We start from the raw sequence: 24,620 nt of genomic DNA on the forward strand, positions 1-24,620 counted from the left end.
TATTGGTGTGACATTTTATAACTTTGTAATCATATCGTGTTTTATTTTCCGGACTTTGTTGCGCTTAGGCCTTGACTTATGTACCGTTATATGAGATGACGGCGCTTTACATGAATTTGATCACTGGATTCGTGTCCGACTGATGAGACTTTTTACTTGCGGCTCTATGTCACAGTCTCTCAGCGCGAAGTGCTTTGATGTGGCCTGTTTCTGGTATGCTATTACCAGTAAAACGCCTTTTGGGCGAAGAACGAGCGAGCGAGATAGTGAGCCCTGCACGTGCGGAAGGGCGAAAGGTACTTCCAACGGGCTTGTGCAAAGCACTCTTTCAACCGGTTGCTAGCGGTTTGCCAAATTTGAACGCAATTGGCCCAGCCGTTTCTGAGATCTGGAAGCGGCATTCTGCACGTGCGCACGTGCAAACGGGGTCCAAAGTGACTTTTGCACGGCACCCTACTAACTGGTCCCCAGCCGTGTACCAAATTTGAGCGCAATCGGCCCAGCCGTTTTCGAGATCAGGAAACGCCCCCTGCACGTGCGCACGTGCAGTAGCACCCAAGCCGCAACACGTGGGAATGCATTGCCTGGTGGGTGCCTACCTGTATGCCATGTTTCAGCGAAATCGCCCCAGTAATTACCGAGTTATTAAAATGGGAACAAATTTGACACCTCTTATTGTTGTATTTTTGCACGTGCACTGGGGGTGACCCACATGCATCGAGAGTATCCTATTTTTGGTAGAAGGGATGCAGCTACCCTACAAAAATTACCGCAAGACAATCGCCCAAGCGGCTGCTGAGATATGAGCCTCTCAAAATCACTACTTTTGCAAAACAGCTTGAACACCCTTGACTTTTCACGTGGCACGTGCCACGACGGTCACTGAGATGTATCAAAAGTAGTCAATTACGGGGTAGAAGGGATGGTGCTACCCAGCAAAAAAGACCGCAGGCCAATCGGTCCAGCGGTTGCTGAGATATAAGCCTCTCAAAAGCGTTACAGGCCGGGCCGGGCCGGGCCGCTCATACTGAGATTTTTCCGTTATATTGAAAAGACTCACTTCGCTCGCTGCGCTCGCTCGCTCGTAATTACCATTTCTGTGCTATGACTTATTAATTTCATCTCTTGTATACTAACTACCTGTATCCTGATGTCTTTGCCTCTAAAATAGCCATCAATATAACCTCTTTGCCTTTGGAATAACCATCGCTATAACCACCTCGCCTCTGACAAACCTCCTCCCCCCATCTCACTCCGTCAGGTCGCAGCCACGAGCGGTCTCAGTCGGACACCCTGCCCGTCGACCTGAACCCCGAGAGCAGCAGTGTGACCAGCATGCCGCTCAGAAAGTCGCACAACAGCGGTAAGTACCCAGCAAGATCGTCTTAATAACGAAATCAGTGGATTAGGGTAAGGGCGGGTAAGAGTACGCGGGCGATAAGAGTACGCATCAGCTGTTTCGGTTGCTTAGCAACGCGGGTTTGTCGAGTTCATGACGTGACATGAAGCCGCCAGTGCGTGCTTATCACCAACGGAACGTGGGCGTTGAGCGGCGACGCTGTTGAGTTTAAGGCGATGAATATTATTTTCGAGCGTTATGATATTATTATGGTATGGTACAATAATTTTGATACTTGGCAGTTGAGATAAGGTACATTCCCGCGATTGTTGTGGGAAACTTGTGAGGTTATCTGGGGAAATACTGTGCAGTGCAATATTCTGTTTGCGAAGTTTTGCACAACGTTTCGGGGTTGTTTGTGCGCGAATTGCATGTACGGTAAGAGGACGCACTGTTCAGGAGGGTAAGAGTACGCAGAATTATACATTAAATCGAATATACAGAAATATACAATTATTAATCTATCGCTCAATGACGTTTGTTTCGTAGGTATATCATCAATGGAGCACTGTGATGCAGATGCGTACCCGAAATTCTTCCAAATACGAGTTATTCTCCCTTTTGATTGTGCATTTTTTTAAAAGAAACACACGACATGATTATTTACTGATTTATAGACTTGAAAGACTTATTTTATGTTTTCTTTTTGGATACTAGAATTAACTTAAATGCCTTCTGAGTTTGAAGTTAAGCATTTGGACAGTACAAGCTGCATAGGTGTGTGTTCATATGCTTGCGTACTCCACCCGCCTGGCGTGCGTACTCTTACACACCCCATATGGTAAGAGTACGCAACTGCAGCGGTTCAGAAAATGTCAGTTTTAGACCACTTCCATTTACGCTAAAGGATCGTTGCCCCATGGGATGATGGCTAATTCAATGAACTTTAATATTCCCTATTTGCGATTTCTTTCTTTCAAATATTAAACAAATGAGAGCAAGAAATTCACTAAGTGCGTACTCTTATACGACTTCACCCTATTGTGAAAAAAAATGTGTTCAAATATTATAAAAACAAATTGGAAAACATTCAAAGGTTAGGAATATCGTGAAGGTAAAGTAAAAGTGAAAGCGAGGAAGTCGCAGGCCATTTGCAAGGGGCCTCTTTAGATGGACAGCTTCAACTTCAGCTTCAACTTATTCCTCTTATTACTTGTAATATGATTTCATCGTATGGCAGTCGCACATGCATGTTGGGCGCTTTAACACGCGCACCGACGGGGGGGCGGATATCCGCCCCCCCCCCCCCCTGAGGCTTTTCGCGAATAGCGGGCAAACTGCGGCGTTACGCGAAATTTGGTACGACTATTCCCTCATCAATTTTACACATGGTGTGCAAGTTTGAACCTCCTACCTTTTAAGGTCAGGTCACCAGGTCACTTTGAATGACCCAACCTCAAGTCACTTTTTTGCAACTTTGTCACTGTGCCAGAGCTACAGTAGATGTCGGAGGCCTTTGAAAGTCGCAGAATGTTATTAGGTCATTAGTAGCTACAATTTGTTTATCCCGGAATTTTGATATCGGTGACCTAAGGTCAGGTCAATTTCGCGACCTCCCCATTATAAGTCAATGGGGGAAAAATCAACTCCCTGTTTTCACCACTAAAACGGGTCGGAATGGCCCCATATACCATACATGACTTCATATACGATCAACCTTCACTACCTTGAGATCTGTTTTGCTGTTGGGCAGCTGTAAGGTCATGTGACGTCATCAAAGGTTTTTTGCCAATAACTCCGTACAGGAACAAGATACAGCCGCGCGGATGGTCTCATTGTGTTCAGCTCGTCAAGACGCATCGAATGATATACATGATGACCTCGAGGTCACGTGACCTGAGGTCAACCTTTGACCTTGACCTTTCGAGTTCAACATATATATCATTCGATGCGGATTGACGAGAGGATCACGATGATGCCCTTAGTTTGTTCCTATCTTCACTAACTCGAAAGTTATTCGAGAAAAACTCTCCATGTCTAGCGCCGCCATTTTGACTTTTTCGACCCCTGTGACGTCATCTTTGACCTGACCTGAAAATGACCTTTGTAAAAATTGTAGACCTTGACTGTGCGTATCCGATGCCGTTTACCGCTTGTCGGTATCTTGCTTCGTTCTCGAGATCTCAGGGGGGGGTCATCCGCCCCCCCCCCCCGTCGGTACGAAGTTGGCGCAGACCCCGTCGGTGCGAGTGTTAATGCTGGTGAAAGCGGTCGGTTGGATGGCCTGTATGGGAAAGGGGCGCGCATTTTAGGTAGGTAGGTATTCTGAAGTCGGAGCGTTGATACGGTTGGTTAGGGCTAATCGAATCAAGGCATGCCTGTGCTGAAAATATATAGACACCGGTAAAAATAGGCAAGATTTATGGTGGTAGCAGAGCTGAGAGACGACGTATATCATAGAAACTTATCCGGGGTTATCTTCTCAAGACTTCAGGGGACTAATCAAAAAGAGAGGTTGTACCTGAAAAAGCGAGTGTGTGGGCTTGAGATATAATACCGGAAATTGCACAGTTGGTGCTTAGTTTGAGGGTGGTACTGATAACTCCACGCAGCATCCTACCTAATGGGAATATATATTCCCGACCGGGGCTGGGAAAATGCGTTTTATTCACCGAGGTTTTTGTGCGGAGGACCGAGTGCCGGTAGGCACGAGGTCCGTAGCAAAAACCGAGGTGAATAAAACTGCATTTTCACAGCCCAAGGTTGGGAAGAGATTTACCACATGCCGTACCGGCGCAACAGTTAATATCATATTCATTTGATATTTTACACTTTAATCTTAATATTGTGTTAATATTATATTAATACTATGTTCATATTTATAGTCACCGTGATTATTTGCTTGTGTTTTTCATTATTAGGCTGCGTTGAGTATGAAAGATGAAATTCCTATTTCCCCCTTATTTAGGGTTTGAAAAAGCTGAGGATGAAGATGGTGAAACGCCAGAAGTTAGAATAAAGATATGGAGTCCAGCAGGAGTGAGGAAACCGTGAGGAAAACTAAAAATTGGGTGAAACGCTGAATCAAACGCGTCTTGGATCCCAGTTGGAACAATATCAAATGTTTCATTGTGGCACGTTAAGATGCTTCACGCATTTAAATTGTTCGTTTTTTTTGCGTGCATTATTTAGAAATAATGATTATTCCGACCATGTTCTGCAGCAATTAATACATTGGCATTGGAACGATAACCTTGTTTAGTTGAATTACGTTGACAGCAAAAGTATGTAAACACGCAGTCACTTACTTTTGCTGTTGCTGTTAGTGAACACACAATCCGTAAATATCTTCTTTGAAATTGGTTCTTCCGCTCAGAATATTCAGTAAAACTTTGTCTGGGAAAATCAAAAAGCCCTAGGGCCGAATCGTTTCCCAAATACCTTCAACATTAGCCGAGGCGGGCCGAAGCCATTTCCCAAATGCACGTGCTAATGTTAAAGGGATATCTCGGCATGTGGTAAAGGCGAGATACATGAGAGATATTTCTAGGAAATGTACATACAAAAAGGCACACAGGCGCTGTTTAACAAGCCTGGCAGTGACGCACCCATCTTGCGTAAAAACGGTGGCAAACCGGACGTAATAGATGGTGGCGGCGGAGATAGAGCTGTTAGGTTGGCGCTGGAGCGCAAGTGAACAAGATCAGGTTGCTTTGAGTGTGAAGGACTTGTGCGCTGGGTAGGCACAATTAGGGCTGACGTAGGTGTGAGAGAAATGCGAAGTGATGTAACGAGGCTCTATCAGGCCGGGACTTCGTTAGATAATGTTGTCGAGATCGCAACAGGTCAGTCTGCAGTTATTTATTTTCTCTCGTGGTAATGTGTACCGTTGATCTTACAATACCATCAATGTTATCGTATTTGGCATTTGTATCGCTTTTTCACTGATATGTCTGATGTCACCTGACATCCTTCGATGTCGTCTGTACGGACAAATTAGCTTCTGCGTGTTAACACAGTCCACATATCTAGCCAGTGTCTCCCTTCCCCCCGTGTCATCTGTGTCATCGTACCTGACATGTGTCACCACAGACGTGTGTCATCATATCTAACCAGTGTCATCATCCCCTTCAATGTCATCTGTCATTGTACTGAGTACATGGCATGTTTTAATAACAGGTGAACACACAACTGTAAACAAACCATCTATCATGTGTCACCGTAACTGTGTCACCATATCTAACCAGTGTCATCCCTCCCCAGTGTCATCCGTGTCTTCGAGCGAGGCCGGCGCCGTGGGACCGGGCTACCCGCCGCACCACTATGACCCGCCACGGTTTGATTCGCCCGGCCCCGGCGGGGCAGTGGCGGCCGCTGGGGATCTGTTTGCGTCGCCAATGAGACACTACATGTATCTGCCCAAACAGGGTCCGGGTGAGTCTGGATTGAATGTGGGGTGGCTTGATTGTGGGAGGAGTTAGGTAGTCGTTAGATTAAGAGAGTCAAAGAGTCTGTAACGATTGGCAAGAGACACGTTTAATAGGTCAAAGGTGTCGAGGAGTTAATAGTAGATAAGCAAGAGATTGATATGTGTTTGGTCTATGGATGTGTCGTTGGGAAAATTGCTGCGTTAGCAAAGTGTGGAATTCATATGGATTGTTTTCTTATGTCGTGGAAACCTTCACCACTGCTAGGCAACGGACAGTCATTTCAACGTTCACCATTTGTTTTTGTTTTTAATATTTCCTCCGTAAAGTTTTCTATCCGGGGATTCCCCTGTCCCTCTTTCACGAACTTACATACTCACCCCCCCCCCCCCCCCTCAGGCGGAGCGCACGGCCGGCCACCCCCGCCTCCTCCGCTAGGCGCCGCCTACATCCCGCCTCCGCCGGCGCCGCGGCCGCGCCCGCCGCCCGGGGCGGGTGCCAGCGGCGGGCGGGAGTCCCGCCGGCGGGGCCCCGGCCGCCCGCCGCGTGCCCCCCATGGCGCTCTGGCGGCGGCAGCAGCGGTCGGGAGACATCCTGACTCGGATCTAGATGGTGAGAGGGAGGGAGGAGAGAGAGAGGGGGAGGGAGGGAGGGAGAGAGAGAGAGAGAGAGAGAGAGAGAGAGAGAGAGAGAGAGAGAGAGAGAGAGAGAGAGAGAGAGAGAGAGAGTCATTTGGGAGTGTAGATTATGTTTATACTTAACTTGCTAATTACTTAACACTTGTGCTTACTTGGTTGATTCCATAGGCACCTACCAGGCAATCCATTCTCATGCGTTACGGTTAGAGTGCTACTGCACGTGCGCACGTGCAGGGAACGCTTCCAGATCCCAAAACGGCTGGGTCGATTGTGCTCAAATTTGGTAAGCAGTTAGGGACCGGTTGGTAGAGTGCCGTGCAAAAGTCACTTTGAACCCAGTTTGCACGTGCGCACGTGCAGGGTGCTGCTTCCAGATCTCGGGAACGGCTTAGTCGATTACCTTCAAATTTAGCACACCGCTAATAACCGGTTAGTAGGGTGCAGTACAAGAGCCAGTTGCAAACCCTCTCGCCCTTCCGTACGTCCAGGCTCACTCTCTCGCTTGCTTGTGCTTCGCCCAAAAGGCGTTTTACTGGTTCATAGATTGGATCGTTGTTCCTATGTACATCATACGGGGGTAATGGGGTTAAACCGCGTGAATAATACGTTCAATTTGTGAGAATGTAGGGATACATTGACCATTGTCAACTGCCTAAATTTGTGTTGATATTCTTTAGATGTATGAATAGATCTGACGTTACATTTTTTGTCGAACTCTAATGATAACTCGGTACAGTCCCGTAATAGATATAGAGACACAGATATTGTGTGACGGTGCATTTTTTTTTTTTTTTTGGAATGACAGCAGCAGCTTTGTCGACTTATTTTTAGCACAGGCTCGCCGTATTTCATTAACTGTCCATATCGGAAAACGGATCTCTCCCTATCAAGACGGTTATTATAGTAAATCTGCTTTGCTCAGTGATGATTAAAAGGGTCCAAGCTCGTGAACCACTTCTCCGTTTGCTCAAATGCTTACAAACGCCAAGCTAGTGTTTAACTGCATTGTATGGACTTGCCTAATTTTCTAAATCTCACTGCAGTAAGAATGGCTCATATCTTTATATTTGACCCTCCTGTCTCAAGTTTATCCCTTTACCTCGTCTCTCCAGCTTCCAATGAGGATCACGTGACTATCGCCGCCCCCCCCCCCCCCTCTCACCTTCAGATGACGATGAGGACCAGGTATCGGCTGTGTGAGGGTCTCTGCCGGCCTGTCACGTGTCAAGCCAAAGAAACAACGCCCTCGCCATCGCGGAGCGCCGCAATGTACCCGGTGAAGGCAGTCCTAGTGAAAAAGTGAGCCGTACACCCCTCCGTTGCCGTCAATGCGTCTATTCCGTCGTCGCTGCGTCGATTTCGTCGATATCGATGCGTCGTGTCGGTAGATTCCGATGCCAATCGGCGAGCTATCTCGAAAGTCGCCGGGTTTGTCGAGATGCGCCGCCCGCCGGCTGATGATGTATTCGTCGTGGTGGTCGGGATAAGGCAGGACTAGGATTTGTCGAAACTGGCCAGAAATCTCAAAACGGCGGCCCGAGGGATATGTGTGAGACTTTGAGACATGTCAGCGTGTCTCGAGATTGATTATCCGTCTTCAAAGGGTGGCCAACTATCTAGGTGTTGAGCGTAGTGGTTCTCTACATTGATGTTCGTGGATGTCTAGGAGCTAAGTCTCCCTGCCCTGGAGTTGTCTGCTCCTAAGGAGTGTCCTTTTCTGGGGCGACTGGAGACAAGAGCCGCGGTTTGCTGGTTTATCCTGAGAGCTCTCTGCTCGGTGCCCCAATAGTGTATTTATTGTGTTGTTCGCGCTCGCACGCGAGCAACTAGCTTGAGAACAACGGGGTCGGAGGCTGGCTGGGCTCTCCAGAGCAGGCCGCCGCGCGTCCACACTTCACGCAGAGCAATCAACTCAATATTTTGTGTCAAGTATTTTTGTATATTCACGTTTGTTTGCACGTGAGCAAGTGTCAGTTGTAGTTAGAGGCGAAATCCGCCGGTGGTATCGTGGTAAATGCGCCCTTATGGTTGTTTTCTGTCCGAACCCGGCCGATTTTGGCGCGCTGGGTGGCCGTAGGTGTTCAAGGAAGTCGGTTAAAGCGCGCCAATTTGAGGAGCTAACGTACAAAGACGCGGGATAATGCGCAGCAATCGTCTCGCTCTGCCGGCTGGCTGACAGACTGACGGGGCTGGTGAAAAAGGTCCTTTATATGTTTTATTGTCGTCGTCTACTGTAGCAGTGTTCCTGAGCAAGTCTTGACGCTGTCGACTAGAAATCTAATACGTTGATCTTTCCATTCTCACTGTATCTTCTGGTTCGCTTTCTGCGTGTTTTGCTTTCCGCTGTGATGTCGCTTTTGGCTCCCTGGGTCCCCGTCCTTTTTGTAAGAACTGAAACAAGTGCTTTCTGCCTGGAGATCTGACGTGCGCCGTCTTCCCTCTCGCTATCTTGCAGATCTTTGATCGGACAGATCCTAACATATCATTCATATCCTCCAACCTCCCCCCCCCCCCGTTTTGTGTGAGAAGAATCGACGAATTCCGTGAGAGAAAGCCTGTCCAGGCGGTGTTGCGCTCTTTTTGACAATTTTTAGCTGCGTCAACTCGTGTGAGATTGACATCATTCCTGTACGCTGAGATTAGACAGTAAAGTGCGACATCCTGTGATGACTGATGTGTGATGGATGTTGTGACGTAATGACGTGACGTCAGGTGTGTCCGATGTGATGTATGAGTTGTCCGGGGACCGGAAGATGTGTAGGTGCATAGCTCGGTCTCTTCACAATACAGCCAACATTGTGTCAGATGAGTGTTTTTGGGGATGGGAATTGGTAATCGAAAAAGCAAGAAAGCAGTCTAGGTGTGGAACGAGAAGGAGATAAACAGATAACTCCTCAGCGGAACTGGTGGGCGGAAACTAACGAGATTTGGAGCTGAGCAAAATAGGACACGGCTGAATATGCAAACTACGTCCGGTCTCAGATGCTCCGACTGAGGTCTGGATTTAGATGGAGACGTGCCGGATAAGGCCTAAATTGGCGGCTAGTTGGCACATATCGGATAAAGGTGTGAGAATTGGCTTGTACCTTGCGGGTTACATTGATAGCGTCGTTTGAATTTGAGCCTTGACCTGGCTTGCTTTATTGTATGGAAAACTAGAGTAGAATTCATCAGACTCATTCTAATCTCTAAAACTTCTTTTCATCCGTAATGGATTCGAACATGACAGACGAAAACTGTTCCTCTTCACACAACCACCTCGACACAAACCAACAACACGAACCTGAAACTGGGACACAAAGCTTGCTCCTTCCAACATTCCCTCGGCATTTCAGACACACGAGAGCACATGTTTCGTACCGCTTCAGCGCACGATGGGTATGCCGTCAAGGCGTTTGATGTTTGGCAGCCTTTTGGCGGCCTCGTCGTGCCACGTGCCAGATTCTGCGTACTTCTCTTCCAGAGGGTTTCCTACAAACACCAGCTCGACCAAGCTGGAGAGGTCGTTGACGCGCACCAACTCCGTCCAGTCTTTGACCTGGTTGTTGGACATGTAGAGCACAGTCAGCTTGCGCAGCACGTTGACTCCCTTCATGCGTTCGATGTTGTTGTAAGAGATCCACAACTGCTCCAGTGTGTCACCTAAAGCTTCCAGACCGGAGAGGTTTTTGATCATGTTCCTACCCAGTGAGAGAATCTTCAGGTTCTTCAGCGCGTTGAGGTTGGCGATGCGGTCGATGGAGTTGGTAGAGAGGGAGAGTTTCTCGCAGAGAGCGAGCTGGCCGAGGCTGCTGTCCATTTTCTCGATCGGGGGCCATACGCCGTTGAGTTTGACCTCCTTGGCCTCTGAGGCCTTCTGGCCCGTACGCTCCTCCCATTGTTTTAACGCTTCTTTGCAGGTGGTGGCTTTAGCCATTATGGCAAGACTTCTCGCCTATTGTCTTGGTCTAAATTCTAAGCCGTTTCACTCCAGGAATGCTTTGTTTACCGTTTTTGGCGCGATACTCGTCTCCAAAGGATATTTCTCCTTCCTTCCTAAGGCCTTCAATTCTTGTGTGCCTCCGTGCAATGCTTCCGTTGAGCTAGCTACCTGGCGACACTGTAAAATGTGCCGTGCTTAAAATTAGATACACATATGCAAGTAAATGCCTAAAGCTTGAATTATTCGATGATTTATCATAGCTAACGTGTAAGGTGTTATTTACACATGCATGGTCGAAAAGTTTTCTTTGACCATCAGGAAATGGGGAAAATAGTTGGTTTGCTCGATGTCAGTTTGTAGGGGCTCTTCTCAGTTGAAAATTGTTTCGCATTTCAAAATGTAGAGACCGTCTTTCCCCATGCTGTCAAATACCTGAATTCAAATACCTGTGCTTCCCAAGTGTATTTCTATTTTCTATGTGTGATGACTCGACCATGGCGTAGATCGGAAAGTTTTAAATGCATAAATACCTATACATATACCTAATTGTATAATTCTCAGACGTTCCGACATCATTTGAAGCACACGTTGCATGAAGTTAAATACACAATGCAAGTTGGTCTTTCGTAAAATTCGTAACGTGACCCGCTCGAGCTAATCAAACCTTCAGTTTTCATCAGAAACTGGGCCTTGTGCAATGAAGCTAATACCAGCCAAGACTCAACAAAGGCTTATTGTTTCATCTTACCCAGAATTATCCAATAAATGCCTTCGTGAGATTGAGAAGCAGTGGCGTTACCGAGCAAAAATATCGGATGTTGTCAGGTTGCGAAACTTGCTAGAAAGCAGTGCAGTGGTGTGGATCGTTTGTTTTCAAGCTATTGCCGAAAGTTCGCGTGACGTTTGAGTTCAAAATGTTTAAATTAATTATGTTCATGCTGTTTGTGCTTGTATTTACGTCGTCTTCCTTTAGCTTTATGGTAGCTGTCTTGTCATGGAAAAGACATTGACTCTTTCATTTCGTGATTATAGTTATTTATTGGTCATTGCGAACAATCAACATATTCATTCAGGAGCGCACACGCAAATGTAGATACGAAATCTGTGCTACTGGACACCAGCCACGGTTGAACAACTATTCGCACAACTGTTCTTCATGGTGTGTCAAAAGTGGAAATAGCCGCCCGGCTTTAGTTCGCCAGCCTTGTCAATAGATGGCAGTACCACAGTATGGGCAACGGATCGTGCAATTGACGTCAAATTTTCGTTATCTGCTAAGAATTGAATGGCGGATCTTTTCATGCAAGAATCAAGTAAATCGGTCCACAACTTTTCTAGCAACAGAGATATGAAGTCAAACACCCTGCAAGAGCGGCGGCGCGGCGGCCGGCGGCAGCCGTTACGCGCCGCCTGGGAGACTGGCGGCGCTGAACGGTCCCGAATTGGCACTGCACTAAAACCTGTTAACTGCTTGGAATAGTTATTATAGCAAAATTTTCATTCAAGTGAGGAATAACCAAGGGCAGGAAGTATGCATGCTTGTGTGCGTACTATGTAAGCCAAGAAACTGCATTAGCAGATACTCGCTAATATTAGATCCAGCCAATTCCAAACGCATTCTAGGTGATGTGTTTCTGATGGGTCAACAATATTTATCGTTCGAGGGCGGATACAGTTTTAACAATACAAAAAATATTTTTGCACATCTCTATTCCTTGAATAATTCTCTTCAACGCCTCATTCCTAGTTAAGCGAATTAGCCCACCCTGGTTGAATAAATAAGGCGATTTCGCCACAAGGTCGCGGAAAACCGACCGAAAACGGCCGCGCTCAACGTTAATTTGGGCATGCAGACTCTTAAAAACTGGCATTGGGCGGGTAGGGTTTCCCAGGTATTGGCTCCAAAACACCGTATTCGGCTCCCGAATACGTCCAAGTGACCCGCCTCGTTCCTAGTTAAGCTCTAATTAGATCAAGTGACTCATAGGGGGCGAAAAAGCGACAGAAAGCATGAATTTTCCTATGGCGGCGGGCTGCCGGGTTGCCAGACGGCGCACCGGCTATTTCCACTTTTGACACACCATGTGAAATTACGAGTAATTCAACGTGAACAGCTAAACCAACACATAACTGAAGCTCATCATCACATTGGCGAATGCAATGCTGAAAATAACTACCAAGCACAGCAATCGTCCTTAATCCGTGACCCAACATCTAATCTCAATCCACAAAAGCTCCAATCCACCTAATCCACTCACCCACCTAATACGCCAATCCACCTAATCCCAAATCCAGTTAATCCACCTGATCATCCACAGTGGTATACGGTTTGGTTGTTTCCCTTTCTGGGGATAGGTCATCCGGCAGAGCCCACTTTCCTCTCAGACCACCACGCAGACCCAAATTGGAGGCTCGTGGGGCCCTCCTTCTTCCCAGGAGATCCTGAAGAAGTGAGTCAGGTCTCCCGCCCTCGTCTCGCTCGTTGCGATCTTTCGAGTCTTGACGAGTAGCTTCGTCACTATCGCTCCCAGGGCGTAGAGAGGAGGGGTGTTCTTCAGAGCTTCGACGTTTTCCGTCTCTTTTTCCGTCCCGTTTTCCGTCTCTTTTTCCCTCGCGTCGTTTGTCTCGCGACTCGTCTCGTGATTTGCTTCTTCTCTTGTCCTTTCGTTTGTCCTTTCTTTCTTTGCGACGACGTTCTCGTGAGTCGTCTCGTGATCCTTCGCGAGACCCGTCTCGCTTTCTTTCTCTTCTGTCGCGGTGACGTTCATGTGAGTCGCCTCGTGATTCGCTCCTTCGCCCGTCTCGCTGTTTTTCTCGTTGGTCACGTGATTCATTTCGTGATCCATCCCGTGATCTGTTCCGCCGTTTATCCCGTTTTTCTTTTCGTGGACGTTCCCGTGATCCCTCCCGTGATTCGTCCCGTGACCCGTCTCTTGAGCCCTCTCGACGTCCCTTTCGCGTTCCTTTCCGTGAGTCTTTCAGTGACCCATCACGTGACCTATCACGACTTCCCCTTTCTCGTGATCTGTCACGTGAACCTTTTCGTGATTTGCTCCCCTTTTTTCTTCCACCCCGTTCTTCGTCCGGACGTCGGTCTAATGATGAGCTTCGTGATTCTTTCCGTGATCCGTCCCGTCTATCATCTTGTGATCCGTCGCGTGATCCCTCTCGTGACCCCGTCCGTGATCTGTCCCGTCTTCTGTCTCGTTTCTCTCGTGCTCCGTCCTGTGACCCGTGTTTTGAGCTATCCCGATGTCCCTTTCGTGTCCCTTTCCGTGATTTTTTCTTTGATCCATCACGTGACCCGTCACGACTTCCACTGTCTTGTGATTCGTGCCGTGACCCATGTCGTGATCCACTTTGTGATTTGTCCTTTGATCCGTCTCTTGGGCTATCCGGACGTCCCTTTCGCGCTCCTTTGCACGATTCTTTCCGTGATCCATCATTTGATCCGCCAAGACTTTTCCTCGATCTGTCCCGCGACCCCTTTCTCGATCCATGTTGAGATCCGTCGGATGATCCCTTACGTGATCTACTCTCTGGTTCATCACGCCGTCCATCCCGTGATCCAGTAGGTGACGCGTCTCGTGCTCGTCTCGTTGACCCTTCCCGTTCCGTGTTTCCTTGTGCCTCGCTTGCGGGGTGTGTTTCACCGAAAGGTTGCTGGCGAGTTTTGTTGAGAAGCGGCTCAAGCTGCTCCCTCAGCTCACCGAACCGGTGCTGGATTTCGTCCCTCTCCGCAAGAGTGTTGGAGTCCATCCACCTCTGGGCTTCTCCGGTGAGCTGAAAAACAGTGCGTCTTTCGTCGTCCGACAGCCCGCCACCAGACTCTTCAACAGTTCGCCCGGCAGAGTAGACGTATTGCTCAAACTCTTGAAGAGCGGCGACAGCTTGACGTCTGGCGTTGTCCTCTTCTTGGAACATCTGTGCCTCTTGGAGCATACGCTCGATCTCGCGTTGGCTCAGCCGACTCTTGTCGTTGGAGATGGTCTTGGTCATCACTTTTCCCGTCTGCATCTCCTTGGCGCTGACGTTGAGAATGCCGTCAGTGTCAACGGAGAACTCGACGTTGACACTCACTTCGCCGAGCCGAGCGGACCTCAGGCCGTCGAAAACGAACTCACCCAGCATGTGGTTGTCCTTGACGAGAGCTCGCTCCCCCTGGTACACGCCGACATGCACCGCGGTCTGATAGTCCCTTCCAGTGGAGAACGACTGGCTCTTCGTCACTGGTATGCGGGTGTTTCTCTCAATGATGGTGGCCATGCTGTGTTTTCCTACGTCTGTGCCCAGAGATAGTGGGACGACGTCAATGAGTAGCACGTCGTTGAACGCATCAGTGGGGTTTTCGGAAAGAATGGTGGCCTGGACAGATGCTCCGTACGCCACCGCCTCGTCAGGGTTGATGCTCTTGCTGATTGTTCGACCGTCAAAGAAATCCTCGAGGAGGTTCTGGACTTTCGGGATACGTGTGGAGCCACCCACAAGAACGACCTCGTGGATGTCAGACTTTTTAAGTCCAGCGTCCGCGAGAGCCTGCTTGACTGGCTCCAGCGTTTGCTTGAACAAGTCAATGCATAGCTCTTCAAAGCGAGCCCTTGTGATCTTACTGAAGAAGTAGATACCCTCAAAGAAGGAGTCGATCTCAACTGTCGCTACTGAAGTGGAAGATAGAGCCCTCTTGGCCTGTTCGCACGCCATCTTCAGCTTGCGTATAGCTCTTGGACTGGTTGTGGGATCGACCTTGAACTTGCGCTTGAATTCATCGGCGAAATACTTAACCATCCTGTTGTCGAGATCGCCGCCGCCAAGGTGCGTATCTCCAGCCGTGGAGAGCACCTCGAACGTGGAGCCGTCGGCGATGCTCAGGATGGAGACGTCGAACGTACCGCCGCCCAGGTCGAAGACGAGCACATTCTGCTCCCCAGAGAGCTTCTTGTCGAGGCCGTACGCCAGCGCGGCCGCTGTCGGCTCGTTGATGATCCTCTTCACCTCGAGACCGGCGATCTTGGCAGCGTCCTTCGTCGCCTGGCGCTGCGAGTCGTTGAAGTAGGCCGGTACCGTGATGACCGCTTGTTTCACCTCGGTTCCTAGATACGCCTCCGCCGTTGATTTCATCTTCATGAGAATCATAGAGCTGATCTCCTGGGCGGTGAACTTCTTCACCTCTCCCTTGTACTCGACCACAACCTTGGGCTGACCACAGTCGTCGCGAACTTTGAACGGCCAGTTCTTGATATCCTCTTGCACCTTCGGGTCGTCGAATGTCCTCCCCATCAGACGCTTGATCTCAAACACGGTGTTCTCCGGGTTCCGCGTCGCCTGGCTTCTGGCCACTTCGCCCACAAGTCTCTCTGTATCGGTGAAGGCGACGCAGCTTGGCGTGGTCCTGTTGCCATAGTCGTTGGCGATGATCTCCACCTTCCCGTGCTGGAAGACACCCACACACGAGTAGGTAGTGCCGAGGTCAATGCCGATCGTTGTTGAATCCATTCCGAATGTTCCCGAGGGAGGTTAGGAACCCCGTTGACCTGGTTGTTATGAGTTCGTCTGTGCGTATGGGTCAGGTTATTTTTAACCTTCACGGTCACCTGCTTACAATGTTCAAAACCCAATCAACGCGTGTCGCCGCGCAGTGGAGATGTCTGGTGTCGGTTTCACTCCCTTCTGCCACGGTCACTGTTCACGGCAGGCCAATAAGGCCTCCTTTCGCAACACGATCACAATGTGCGACTGTCTTTCGAAAACGCTTTCTTACACCATTTGCACTTATTTTTCCGACACTTTTAGCACCGCATGTCACAGCTTCAGGGTTGCTAACTTCACTACTCAACAGTTTTCTGCACAGGCCTGTGTTCGACCCGACTCACCAATGCCGAACTGAGGCGCTCCCTGGCGCTCTGCTATCGGCCGCAAGGAGGCCCCGATCACTCGCCGACCATCGGGGAGCGTCGGGGATTCACTCACGATAGCCGCCTGGTGACTGTGTGTGACACTGAAGTGGGTGGTAAATTTGCTGGGCCTGGTTTGAAGAATCTTGAGGGAGTAACCACTGTCTACGAGCAACGTAGCTTGTGCATTCACAGAATGGCTATGATGAAAACACCGCGCGTTGTGGTCCGGGAACTGACCCCAGCCCTGTCTCTACCCCTCCCCTTTCCTGCACGGTTGATAACGCCCAGGGGCGTCCGGTGTTATCGTGTTTGCGAGCATGAGCAATGTGTAGGTATCTGCAGACGCGCCAATCTGTGCCACGGAGCATGTGGGCTGCTCAGTGTCATGGCAACTACATAGATAGGTCATAGGCGAAATGCTAGGTATACTGTATAAGAACGTATGTACGTACATACATACATAACAAAGCGTGGTGAAAATACGACGTGCAAATCCTGGTTTCCATTCAGTAGTATCTTGACATCTCATTTTATCATGATGCATTTGCTTATTGTCGGTCATGCCACAATAGAATGTATCCAGAAGTTCAGAGTGCACAGATATAAGAATGTTTGACAATTTCCATCGATGATTCCCATGAGTTCAATATGATTGTTATATGTTTCCGGACCATCAGATTTATTAAGCGACCCAAATGTGACCCAAGTATGACCCCGACAGTTAAATTTGAGCATCAAAGACTTTGGGTGCTGTGGCGTCTAAACTTTCTGTCTCATCGTCTAAGTAATGAGCTTCATCAATAACCGACGTTATAATCATACTAAATATAGGTCCACCGCCCCAGAGCATGTGGCTGTGCGGTGATTTGATCCCAACCCATGACAAGCGTTGATGTCGGAAGGCTGACAGGCAGGAAGCTGGGTGGTGACATTAGCCTCGGGAGACTACTGATCGACTTATAGCTGGTCTACCCAGCAAGCCCTGTCATTACTCTGTCACCGGTCTCCCTTTTCAGCATGCGATATAAGCATTTACATGATATCAGGAACGCATTAGATCAAGCTGTCGTTCATATGGACACAGCTGTATGTACGGTATAATACGTGGGGCGGCTGACGCATCGGTATCCATTAGTGATACTGGCGGATCTTGGTAATGTAAGGTCTGGATGAAGGTCTGGATGACAGAAAAAGTCAAGTATACACCCACGGGCGATTTTCTCCTTTCAGTGACAACGATTGCCGGAGAAATGTACCGATCTTGGAAATTTCCGCCCTATGTTGCCAGTTTAAATTCCCACCTAACTTACCCATTTTCCGTGCTTTGTGGTAAATGTCGGTGGACGATGTAACATGTTGAAATCAAGCTGCCTTGTTTGAGTTGTTATGCTCACCATGATGCCTGTTCTTACTCAGTATAATGTAGTTTGGTCAGATGTGCAAATGCAACTTCCAGCACTGAATAAACACTGGCGGACAGGTTCGCTGCTAGATGAAACGGTTGTAATTTGTGTCCATCTCTCATTACGAAACCACTTAATTATAAGGGAACTTTCACCATGGGAAGCATGGGAAGTAAAATAGCAGCTTTGAAATTTTAAGTCAAAGAAGTGCTATGATTATACAGATAAAGGAGACATCGTACTGTCCAATACTATCAATCACTCAATCATTTCATTAGTGTATAACTATAGAGTATCACACTAGTTCGCAATCTGCAATGCTGTTCAACATCATCTTGTCGATAGACACACGTGCTGTTGGGAGAAAATGACACCATTGCCGTTTGCCTTGCCTGACGGGAAACTTTCGTTCTTATCAACGATGGTCCGTGTCCCTTGTTCTAATTTTATTCTCGTCGTGGCGCTACACTACATGAGCCAAAGTGGAACCATAATCTCATCGAATGGGCCGATCACCGCCTTTATCCCATTCTGGTGAAAGACAAAACTCTTATCTCGGTGTCCGTGGGTCATAAAGACTATTTCGAGTGGCTCCAAAAGGCTTCTGAACGGTCATCTCGTGTCCCTCACTCATCAAATGCGCCTCAATCTGGCCAGAAAAGGCTACCAACGTCCGCTCGTTCTTACCTCAAGTGATGAGATGATCTAGCGTGGTCAAAACGTCGCCAACAGCGACGATGCTGTCTTCGTTGATCGACAGCCGTTTCGGAGCGATGACATAGGGATTTTAGTGAAGCACTGCAACTCTATCGTTACCTATGGGGTGTTTGGGTCCGCGGCTGCGCTTCAGAGAAAGAAATGTGATAGTTTCGACACGGTTTTCAGAGAGCAAGGAGAACGTGGTGAAAGACTAAGTGCAAATCGGCGTAACGTATGTAATCAATAAACGACGTAATCTAATCTAATTGAGACGTAAGTTAATCTTGGTACAGACCACAGACCCTCTCGACGCAGGAGGAGCAGGCGAGGATGTGTGTGACATGACTCTCTGATGTATTTATGGTGACTGATGTATCATATTGAGAGTACGAGTACATGCATTTTAGAGTGTGCAAGTTTTCGCAACTACGTGCATTTGTGTTTGTATTGAACAATCATGAACGATTCACATCCTAAAACTGCGTGGCGATTATGTGACTGATGTAGTCGGATGCTGATTTAGTGGCGGCGATTCTGTCACATTCGCTGTTGAGTTCGCTGTGTTTGTGGCACATTCGAGTTTAATTTCGTGGCTTTAATTCTGATAGGCTCGCCTGGTGCTATTCAGTGGAGATGACTCTGGCACCTTCTGATGCTGATTTAACCCGCGCCCGGCTGGGGGTCCTGGATTTCCACGCCCTGCTGGGGGGGGGGTTTAAACACCCCCCCCCTTGTAACTCGGCTCCTGGGCCACGTAGCGATACGCGGAAGGCGGTGTTCGAAAGAGCGTAAAAAATAATGACGAAATCACTTCGGTCAATTTTTTGGTCAGGTCAAAGGTCAGGTCACCAGAGGTCATTGAAGGCAAAATTTCGCCGATTTCCAGGTCGAATGTCGAAAATTTCCAAAAAGCCAACGCATAACTCGGGAACCAATAGAGCTACAGCGCCGCGAAAAAGCGCATTCGATAGCCCTATAAACGCCCTTTCTGAGTAATCCTCTCAGATTTGACCTAACGTCAACGGTTTTGCCTGCAGGGGGCAAAAATTGCAAAAATAGCCGATTTTTTTCGGAAACAGTTTTTCTGCAATAACTTTTGACACAAGCCTTGTACGAGCTTACTTTCACCGGCATCGTGTTCCTCTCGTCAAGACGCATCGAATGAACTATAACTTGACCTTGAAAGGTCAACTTGAAAATTTGGCCTCAGGTCAAGGTCATGATCTGACCGGAAAGGGTCATGCTGCATATCAGTCGATCCGTATCGTCGAGCTGAATACATATAAGGCGTTTTCATCGCTCTAGCATGCCTCTATCAAAAGTTATTTGCGATAAACTGTTAGATGCCATTCGTGACCTAAGATGACCTCAGGGCATTAACAAGGGTCACGGACACCATTTTCATGTTCAGTGTGTCTAAACCACTTGTAATTCGGTGTTTGAGAGTGTTTATAATGTCTTTCGTCCAAAAGAGGCGCATTTCAATTTTCTCCCATTGACTTATAATGGGGAGGTCGCAAAATTGACCTGACCTTAGGTCATCGATATCAAAATTCTGAGATATACATTTTGTACATGCTATTGCTCTTAGCAATCGCTGAAAGTTTCAAAGCGATCGGTCACTCGGTGTAGCTATGACAGACATTGAAACTTTTTATGAGGTGAGGTCACTTCAAGTGACCTGGTGACCTGACCTTGAATGACCTTGGTTCACAACATGTGTAGAATTGATGTATGATAAGGTGGCGCCGCCGTTTTTGAGATATTCGCGAAAAACCACAAGGGGGGGGGGGTGTTCAAACACCCTCCAGCAGGGCGCGGGTTAATAATGGTGGTTCTGAAACGATCGGTGAATTGGTAAGCAATACAGTGCTGGCGGGCCAGAAGCAGTGATTCCAACGCATTTGAATGCCAGCTTAGTGCTACATCTGACACGTACTGGTGCTGTTTTAGTGCTAGATTCTGACACGTACTGGTGCTGTTTTAGTGCTAGATTCTGACATGTTCTGGTGCTGTTTTAGTGCTGGTTTCTGACACGCTCGGATGCTAAATTTGCCCTGGATTCTGGCACGTTCTAATGCTGGTTTTGTGTTTGTGACTGGCTGTTACATTCGGCTCACTGCTGCTTATTTAGGGATGGTGACTTTATTGACCGACACATTAGGTCGATCATTTAGTGATGTGCAGGAATGAAACGCAAAGCTAGATGCCTCACAGTCTATGGAGCTTAAGCTGACCTTTGCTGTATTCAGTCACCCATATTGATTGATGAACGCTGAGGGCAGCGTTCATCGAGGTGGAATTATTCTTCTGTCATGCGAAGCTAACAGGCGACGCGACTTTCACCTTTCCCAATAGAGAAGGTTACATAAAGAGACTGACATTGACTGATATAAGTAAGAGATGAGGATATGCTGCGTGTAATTTTGTCCTTGCAATTGCTCTTTTTGTCAGTGCACTGAAAGTGCCTTTATTGAAGCAGAATTATTGCTGTTTCGTCTGTTCAGATGCCGGATCGACGTCTCCAAGTGTGTGTCAATCACAATGCTTCGGCGCGCCCACTTGAACATGACCGAAGGACAGAATCCTGTTGTGAGCCAAAAATAGCAGACTTTTTTAATTATCAGACGGCGTTTTCGAACACAAGAAGTGTCTCATCATGTCTACAGATGCTGCCAACAAACGAAATAAGACATCTGCTCGAAATTCGGAACATAAGTTAGAGACGCTTCTGGTCCGCTGCGAATGCTTTGTGGTCACTTCAATGCAAGCCAGTTTCGATTCAGTTTGCGAAAAGAAGATAGGCCATCGGTTTATTACAAGCCGAACAATATTTCTAGAACACAGAAAACATTAAAATGCTGTCAACATTTACACATTCTTTAGAGACACATTCAGAGTCTGCCATGACATTCACCAATGAACAGCAAATGTTTGTTCTCAAACATTTCACGTTTTTAAAGCCGCTACTGCAAAGCCAACACCCACGCATTCGGTCATCGGAACGATACAATAGTCATTCATATATCTGTCACCACGCTTACACTCAAAAGACAGGATATCTCTACGCTCACTACGAAGTTGTACGTTATCCAATCATAGCCATTGTTGGCCCATTATCGAAGCGTTGCTTCAGCCGCCTAGCCATGAGATGATACTCCTAGCATACGCTATGGAATTCATCGCGAGGACGCTTAGTGTTATCATTACATGTGTTTCATTCAACAAAACTATGTACAAATACGAGCAACGAAACACGCTTTTAGGATCCAGTCCTACTAAATTATAACAAAATACATTTATATACTATACAATGGTGTACAATATAGATGTATACCGTTCAGCTTTATATGATTGAGGTCATTTCTAGTTTCAATAAGTCACACAAAATGATAAACACATAGTCGATTTGTGTTACGGTCGCAAGCGATCTACGCTTACCCTACGTTTCCACGACTAGCTTGAGCACTCGCAAGTGTTTCACCAAAGCTCAGACCATGTCAATCCCGACAATTCTTCGTTTCGACACATTCTATCAACTACGTGGATACATTATCTGTAAGTTGTCTTTCGTATGCGAGAGAGCATTATACGACGCAACATGGAAAGTCACACTCTTATCTTAGATCTTAACACTTCAAAGCGTTACAACAATAACGCACCACCCCATGCACACATTTAAACTATACCCTAAAGGCTGAAACAGACTCTTTCCGCGTTCAGGAAATCGCATGCGAGAGCCTATTCAAATACATTATAATTTTTCTCGCATCAATCGCTTGCTGGAGGTGCGTGCGATTGATGCGAGCGTGCTACCATGTATTTGAATAGGCTCTCGCATGCGATTTCCTGACTGCGGAAAGAGTCTGTTTCAGGCATAAGGAGTGTTTCACACCTAGCGAAAAATACGATATCTGGTTCATTTTTAGGTCAACTTTTTATCAACATGTACTCGTCTTTGTACTCGCATTCGACACAAGTCAGGTCATTGTTGAAAGCTGCCTTAGTGCCTTACATCTTCTCTCGCAGAGAATCAGCCAGCGGTACATTGTCTCATTGTCCTTAAATGAGACACAATCATTTTGATGGATAGCTCACCTTACTCACATAATTCGAGAACACCTGTATCTACCTAAAAGTTAGAAATAAGACCACACTTGGTAACATGGCACTGATAAAAACAGGGTGCTGGAGGCTTCACATAAAACTGGGGCTTTTCACTTTCGTTAGCACAGGTAGTTATGCTGCCAATCAATTGGAATCACATAATCGATTTGCATCGCTATCAATCGCAATCGCTAGCATGCAGCAATGCTGGTTCTAAATGCACCATGCGTTTCCACGCTACACACCGGGAGTTCAACCGGTGACACTGAAGCTCTCGAGGAGATAAACGATGGTGACCGTGTATGACACAAACTAAGCACCTATTTTTACAGTTATATTTACAGAAAAGAGGTTGGTAGTATTTTCACAGAAAAAGCAAGGGCCGGACAGCCTTCGTCAGACTTTGGCGGTTTTAAGTCAGGCTACTTTGTCGAATTATGCGTCGACTCTTACAACATTGAGCGTTATGCGCTGTGCGAGCCACCACAAATTCAATTGGTTTGACATTAACGAGATTACATTGGGCTAAGTGTCATCGTTGGTTTCGATAATAAAATTTATTACGGTGACAGAATAGAGAAAACGACAATTTCTGTCGCCACTGGTTCTAGCACGACTTCTCGAACATCTTTTCTCTCCTAAGTTTTCCATAAAAGTACCACTTAAGAAGGATCATAGTTGATTATTATGGCCACTTGCAGAAATCTTGAGTGATTTCATGGCCGCAGATTAAATAAGATTGAGGAGAAAAATTCGACCCTATCGGTAGTTTTTGCCTCCTATTGTGATGAAAAATCAATGGCAGCAAGAAAGATTATAAGCAGGAGATTGTTTGACACCTTAGCTTAGCCCTATGAAATTAAATATCCATGCATATGCATTAAGTGCCCAATCGCCTGCTCCACTATTCTATGCCTTTTCAGCACTTAGTTGTCAAAATAAACAAATGCTCTCAGCTGTTGTTTATCCATATAAAAATCGTTGTAGTATTTGCTGATGGAAGTCAAGTCAGGATGGCTCTCAATAAACTTGTTTACTCTTTTTGCCCGGGTCGCGTTTTGGTGGTATATTTTCTCGTTCCTGGCACATTTGTTTCGTACATAATCGCCTCCGTTGCATTATTGCAGCACATAATTTCATGTGGGCTGAAGTTTAGGAGCTAATTATGTTAGTTGTCCCACCAGCAAGCTACCATGAATGTATTTTGTTGCCGACGGTAAAGCAAAGAAACTCATTGTAACGTTAAACAAACAACTCTAATTCAATAGCTGAATAAGCAAAGTGAAGTGGTTAACTCCGTGACATAAATACGCGTTCTCATCCGTCAGTCATCTGCATAGTTCTTCTGAATTCCGCAAGACTAATCAGAAGTGCACAAGACCTCGTAGCATCTCAGTCGAGCATTGGATCATACCGGACCCATATTTAAATCAGTTTGATAGGTTGATTCTAATGAGCTCACTCAGATCCCAGACTGATTTGTTGTGGCGATTGTAGCTGCACACGGAAACCTGGAGCTACTTGACGATTTCATATCACGTGGTAACCGGACATTATGTGGTAAGATCACATCACGTGGTGACCAGACATAACGTGACAATTATCCCTCACGTGGCGCGCTCACATCACGTGGTGTCCGAGGATGAGCCCCACTTTCTTCATTTCCTGGATCTGGCGCGGAAGTTAGTGGAAGTCTGGCAGTTACTGCTCCACTTTCCGGGACTAATGGCATCTTCGGAGTACGGCGACTCTAACGAAGTCCATCTCTCACAGGTTCTCACCGCGTGAGACCCTGTTCTCACCGTATGTGAGACAGTTTTCATCGTGTGAGATTCAGTTCTCGCCGTGTGAGATTCATCTCTCATCGTACGGTAGTCATTTGCGTACGCCGGGAACTGGTTCCATGGTGAGGCATCAGATGCACGAGAGCAGCCGTGTACCCTGTCAAGAAGAGAGGAACAGTATAATCATAAACTGCGTAAATAAACAAATTAAGACGCAAGCGGAAGTTACGCGGGTGCTAGAGAAAAATGCGGGGTAACAGTTAACAGTCGGGAAACTTGCGAAATATGCAAGGACATGCGTGAGTTTGATTAGTGGTTAGAGTTTCAGCGGTGAGCACATTCGCGGACGGATTAGTGCAAGACAAATTAAAACGGAAGCCTCTGACAAAAGTTACGATTGAATGCGG

General features: G+C 47.2%; 4 protein-coding genes across 4 annotated transcripts in view; 1 reads left to right on the forward strand and 3 right to left on the reverse strand.

The window, feature by feature from the left end:
• Window positions 1–1,261: 1,261 nt before the first annotated feature.
• LOC122372900 (basic proline-rich protein-like) lies at window positions 1,262–9,208 on the forward strand (the record flags this gene model as incomplete). The annotated part of the gene is made up of 4 exons (XM_043350576.1): window positions 1,262–1,363; window positions 5,603–5,773; window positions 6,166–6,378; window positions 7,573–9,208. Coding segments are annotated over 4 exons (518 nt in total), but the record flags the coding sequence as incomplete, so codon positions are not given.
• A 307-nt stretch (window positions 9,209–9,515) lies between these two features.
• On the reverse strand, window positions 9,516–10,636 carry LOC122372902 (dynein axonemal light chain 1-like). Its single transcript, XM_043350578.1, has one exon. It carries the CDS (start codon window positions 10,318–10,320, stop codon window positions 9,769–9,771), a length of 552 nt encoding a protein of 183 aa, XP_043206513.1. The 5' UTR covers window positions 10,321–10,636; the 3' UTR covers window positions 9,516–9,768.
• A 707-nt stretch (window positions 10,637–11,343) lies between these two features.
• Window positions 11,344–16,349, reverse strand: LOC122372901 (heat shock protein 70 A2-like). Its single transcript, XM_043350577.1, has one exon. The coding sequence runs from the start codon at window positions 15,817–15,819 to the stop codon at window positions 12,622–12,624; it is 3,198 nt and encodes a 1,065-aa protein (XP_043206512.1). The 5' UTR covers window positions 15,820–16,349; the 3' UTR covers window positions 11,344–12,621.
• A 5,844-nt stretch (window positions 16,350–22,193) lies between these two features.
• Window positions 22,194–24,620, reverse strand: part of LOC122372897 (substance-P receptor-like) — an 89,157-nt gene continuing 86,730 nt past the window's right edge. Inside the window, exon 9 of the mRNA XM_043350569.1 lies at window positions 22,194–24,370. Coding sequence (XP_043206504.1) covers window positions 24,291–24,370 — 80 coding nt within the window. The 3' untranslated portion in view covers window positions 22,194–24,290. The remainder of the gene's footprint in view (window positions 24,371–24,620) is intronic.

This window comes from Amphibalanus amphitrite, unplaced genomic scaffold (assembly GCF_019059575.1).
Source record: "Amphibalanus amphitrite isolate SeventyFive unplaced genomic scaffold, NRLGWU_Aamphi_draft 001416F_arrow, whole genome shotgun sequence".
Taxonomy (NCBI): domain Eukaryota; kingdom Metazoa; phylum Arthropoda; class Thecostraca; order Balanomorpha; family Balanidae; genus Amphibalanus; species Amphibalanus amphitrite.